At 40.9% G+C, this 5,469-nt stretch overlaps 1 protein-coding gene across 1 annotated transcript; it reads left to right on the top strand.

Annotated features, from left to right (window-relative positions):
• Positions 1–540: 540 nt before the first annotated feature.
• LOC137269876 (uncharacterized) lies at positions 541–4,124 on the top strand. The gene is made up of 2 exons (XM_067803711.1): positions 541–568; positions 2,665–4,124. Exons 1-2 carry the CDS (start codon positions 541–543, stop codon positions 4,122–4,124), a joined length of 1,488 nt encoding a protein of 495 aa, XP_067659812.1.
• Positions 4,125–5,469: the final 1,345 nt, after the last annotated feature.

The raw sequence follows: 5,469 nt of genomic DNA, 5'->3' as shown, positions 1-5,469 counted from the left end.
ATTATTGTTTGTCTTTTCCTTTTGTCACCAACGCCATGCCTTCATCTAGTGTGACGTTTGGAAGCAACCCATGCTTGCCATAAAAGGCAACTAACTATGCTTGTCGTAAAAGGCGACTAACGGGATCGGATGGTCAGGCTCGCTGACCCGGGTGACACGTCTTCGGTTTCTACGTGTGCAGATCGATGCTCATGCTGTTGATCACTAGACTGTCTGGTCTAGACTCGATTATTTACAGACCGCCACCATATAGTTGGAATATTGCGCACTCGCTCTCTCATTAAGTTATAATTACTTATAACGCTACACAGACAAGTGCTGAAGGAATGTGTTCTTCATCTTTAGAAACGATTGATGAAAGGAATTATCATTGTAGCATGAAGGAAAACAATACCCTCCTCAACACCTGCAGGTCAAGAAGTACTTTCATCTTTCCGCTTGCATGCATGATATCGATATGCGCACGCAAGCGGGATATTGACTTCCGCTGTAGACAGTAAACAATAGTAACATGGCAAGACAGTAGGGAGCCCGTCAACAATGGCGCCGGATTCTAAGCATAGGAACGGTAAGTGGGTAGTAATGAGTTTTCTTTATAGGGAATATTTAATTTGAAAAGCAGCAGAGAAATGTTTATAAATTTGTAAATTTGTTGTATTATGTATCGGTCATGAACACGAGTTTCTACACATGTGTGTGATTTCATGACGTTGCTGTGTAATCTACACAAGTTGTGTTTACATAGGAAGGACATATAGCATGTAAACTGCATTTGATGAATATAGAAATGTCACTATATAGTGTCACTATCAAACGTTCCAACTGTTATAAAGGAAATAGTAGTGGAAAGAGTAAAACAGACACGGCTGAAATAAAACTTTGTCATTATAATTCAGAATTTCTTCATCAAATATTCCACACTTTTCGCCATAGAGTGTGATATTATCAAGTGTACATGGATTTAATATCAAGAAAACATTTACATAAATAAACAGATATCTGATTATGTATTTTGAACGGTTTGTGAATTAACTCGACACCATGCGACTTTGTATACCCTTACTCAGGATTATGTTGAGAAGTACCTCTTTTAATATAATACACTAAATACGAACTAATAACACGTATATGAGTACGGACGACAGAAGTGCGTATCTATTTCATTTAGGATTTGTTCATGAAGAGGATATAGAGATCAAAACCAAAGGCCAATCCTTGCGTTAAAATCGATCTCATTCCCCACAGATCTACATTATCATTGTGTCTTACGGACCGTAGTGGCGCAGCTACCAGACAATGGCATGGCAACAACAATTAAATATTAAAAGGTAAAATCGCCAGCTGTATCCGTATCGATCGATAACACCATTTTCACGCAATCAGTCAACTTTTGGCTTCCATGATAACTCTGGACACACAAATCGTGATAATTAACCACACTCGCACATTTAAATAGACTGAGGTAGTCGGCTTATATCTGATCGTTCAATATATTGTGATTCACCATCTTTCGAAGATATTAATCAACTATAGACGGATGATAACATTTGACATGTTAATAACAATTCATTGATCAAAATATCTTTAAAATTAATGTCGCATATCGTAAAGCGAAATTCCTGACCTTGACCGCACAAGAGAAACAAACAAGTACTGCCCACGTGTTATTTAAAATGGACGGGAATGATCAAGAAAGCCGACTAGTACATTAGTTTCCAAGGTAACGCTTTACCTCAAATCCTCTAAACCATTGTTTACGTATCGATAATAATGTCGAAAGCAGTTTACCGTCTGTACTATTGATTACTTCGCGTAAGTAATCTCGTATACTCCGTATGTTAGTGATACTTATGTACATGAACGGAAATTACGCGAGTACCATAAACTGTATGTATTCATGAACCTTTAGAGAAATGACACTCCTAGAAATCAGAGCTGGAAGGGAGAAATTCCAGTTGCCATGGTTATATTTTGTCCACAAAATGTGGTTACTTTTGAGCGCAGATTGTCTATGGAATATTTCAAAGTGAAGTGCCGTCTTTAGGGTATCTCGTATATTTTGGCACTAGTGTTCCTTTGCAGAGAGCAAGGTTTTCTGCTATAATCCAGGAGAGGAAAATTATACAGTGTTTGAATTGTAAATCTCCTGTCTACAGAACTACTGTCCTCAGTGAAAATGTACTGTGCAATAAAACATTAGATGGCGTTTATGTAAACTTTACGAGTATCAGATTTATTCCCATGCCAGCGTTATATATATTGTCGTAACGGTATTTGTCGTATCAGTAGTATTCAATAGATTCCACTTTACGTGTCACAATGGTAAACAAGAACATATAAAATGTGCTCAAAACAATTTGCAGAGAACAGTACATTTTTGATTTACTAAATTTAATCAATGCATAATGTTTTCAAGTTATTCACGCTTTCTGTCTAATTGGTGCATAATGCCTGTGTTTATGAGGTCTATGAATCGGAAATACTCGTTTCCATGCCGATCCTCTAAAATAAATATTTAGGCCATAATTCTAATACGATGCCCGCAAACACAATATACACACCAAAACAAGTTTTACATATTTGCAAAATCAGGTCCAAACGAGGTTCACATAATGGGCATCCGCTTTATTTTTTTATTCACATTGTCTTCATCTTCCATTGCAGATCCAACGGATCCACATTTAAAGTTCCTGACAAGATCTCGGCGTCTTATTTCAACGACTCGTGATCATATGAACAATGTTGGTCGAATATCGGCCGAAATACATGTCCTCTCCCAAAGCATTCTCGCGGATCATGATGAATTCATACGAACGAGATCAGCTCAAAATGGACATGCTGATCCCATCGAAGATCCCAGCATTCAAAGAGAGATATCTTTTGAAGTGTCAAATGCGTCCGATATTGAGACAATCGATCAACCACAACCCGAGTTAAGTGGGAACACTCTCAAGGTGCCCATTCGCTACCCGGATATTCATACAAATAAGACTCAAAGACTTCAAAAGGACCAGGAACATTCTCCTAGGAAACAGAAGCAACGAAACATACAGCAAAAACTGCCACAGGTGAACAAACACTCATCTATGGCTGCGTCTCAAGCCGCTGCAAGTATTTACAGAAACCCTCAAGTCCCCTACATTCCCTTTAAGCCGTTACCAAAGGTTAAACCGGAACCTGTTGCTGCGTATAGAGAGGCTAACTCGAATAAGCAATCCATTGCCCGTTTAAAACAGCACAGAGTGAAGGCTGAAAACAAAACAGACAGTTTACCTACTATCACACGAACCAACACAGATCGCAAACATGTGACAGACAAAAAGCATCGGAATGAAGAAGTTGCTCACAAACTTCCTGTGATAAAACATCAACTTCCGGTTTACCGCGCGCCAGCGCAGATCATGCAGCCGCCTGGATACGCGCCTCGTATTGAGGCAAGGGTGCCAATGGACGTCAAGGTTATGGATGCAACTGCTAGCGTGCCTAAAGATATGTCGGGAGCAAAACGTAATAATACAGTTCAGAGGCAAGTGCTTCCCGAGGTTGTACAACATCCATCAATCCAAGGAAGAGTAGCAACAGGTATCGTGCGGCGGTTCCATCAACAACAGCTCAAATGTGAGACACGGGAGAAACCGGATCTGCCCCGAAGTGGGGAAAACATAGAATTGTCCATAAATGGAAAGAAATTGAACGACCTCATCCTCCACGGAAGGGAGGCAAGAAAGGAGTCGTCCACGACACCACGAACTTTGTCCAATAGACCAGCGAGTAAAAGGTCTTTCAAACGCAACGAAACAGTTGTCCTTCCCAAGGTTAATCCAGGACCATCATTGTCACCAGATTACAAACCCTCGAAACGATACCACCGTCCTTCGTACATGATTACCTCCCCTGTGCAAGCTTCTCACTTGGCACCAACGCCATCCCTCGAATCCTATGTGACACTGTCGCCGATGCCATATATTCATCGGATGACCTTGACCCCACGCCAAACCATGTTGTTGTCTGGGTCGCCAAGCAACCTAATGCCATCTTCGCGCCCTGGTTCTTTGATAAGAGAGTCGCCCCTAGTAGTGACAAAGTTCCCGAAAATACCTGCAACAGGCGAGGGAGCACCTTGATCGTTTCTCAGTTATGAACAATTGGATTGTGAACTAGTTTCAAAGTCTATCACAGTCCAGCCTGTACAGATGGATTGTTCCGCTGTAGCACCTGGTGTTCCCCAAACCCGGTGCTCATGGTTATGTATCTAAAGCTTTCCATCAGCATTAAATATATTGTGTAACCATGTTGCTATGTGCCACAAAAAATAATTCAAGGTGGTGTACCTATATGAGGATGTGTGAGAATAAGTATGCTAACTGCCTGGAAGAACTGTTCGTACTGTAGCAGTAGAGATGTTGATAGATAATAGATATGCACATGTCAAATGGACTAACGTGACTATAGCGAAGTACCATATATTTTGAAAGTGTGTGTTAGAAAGTTTCTACCTCATGGTGCATTGAACGGACAATGACACTGAAGTGCTCTCGTAGAAGATTTTCACTGTTTGGAATCGATTTGGAACGACTGGGACTTGTGGCTCTACTGTTTCGTGGCAACTGCACATATGATCATTTAGTGAGTGAGTTTAGTTTTACAACGCACATCAGCAATATTCCAGCTATATGGCGGAGGTTTGTAAATAATCGAGTCTGGACCAGACAATCCAGTGATCAACAACATGAGCATCGATCTGTGCAATTGGGAACCGATGACATGTGTCAACCAAGTCACCCGATCCAGTTAGTCGCCTCTTACGACAAGCATAGTCGCCTTTTATGGCAAGCATGGGTTGCTGAAGGCCTATTCTACCCCGGGACCTTCAAGGGTTATGATCATTTAGTCCCAGCACCAGCCAGGATTATACCAGTCCCAACTGGTACCATCGTCAGTTCGCAAGGAGAACGTATTTCCACGCTTGGTCTTGTAATATCTGTGGACGAAGAGCTTCTTTTGCTCATCGTCAGTTTCTAAAACAACGAAGTCTCACCAAACAGAGTTTTATATGATTTCTGTGTCTTTCACTAGCAAGAACTACGTACTGTATTTTCACTCAATGTCTTTAAGAGCATGGGGTTTCTAATGCATGCAGTTTCTCATTGTTTCTAATGAACAACTTTTACACAAAACGTTAGTTGAAAGAGCAATGCACTGTTTCACGGGCGTGACATTTTCTTCAAGCCAGGGCTGGAAAGATCTGTTGCATTCTTGCATTGAGGCATCCCTTCATTACGAGTTTGATATGTGTTCTTTTTTCACATTTATGGCCATCATTCATATACAGGACAGGGTGTGATGTCACTGCCCGCGTAATGTTCATCACTATGCAACGCATTTCCTTACTAACATTTTCTTACTCTCAGTAAGTCAAAAGGACTGGCAACTTTGCAAAACGACTAGATCAGATGAAAAGATGTCGCC

Source organism: Haliotis asinina, unplaced genomic scaffold (assembly GCF_037392515.1).
Source record: "Haliotis asinina isolate JCU_RB_2024 unplaced genomic scaffold, JCU_Hal_asi_v2 scaffold_17, whole genome shotgun sequence".
Lineage (NCBI taxonomy): Eukaryota > Metazoa > Mollusca > Gastropoda > Lepetellida > Haliotidae > Haliotis > Haliotis asinina.
This window is presented reverse-complemented; position numbering and strand designations above follow the sequence as displayed.

Coding starts and splice junctions, on each gene's coding strand:
- LOC137269876 (XM_067803711.1), top strand. CDS start 541: ATGGCGCCGGATTCTAAGCATAGGAACG. Junction 569..2,664: donor GGATTCTAAGCATAGGAACG/GTAAGTGGGTAG, acceptor CTTCCATTGCAG/ATCCAACGGATCCACATTTA.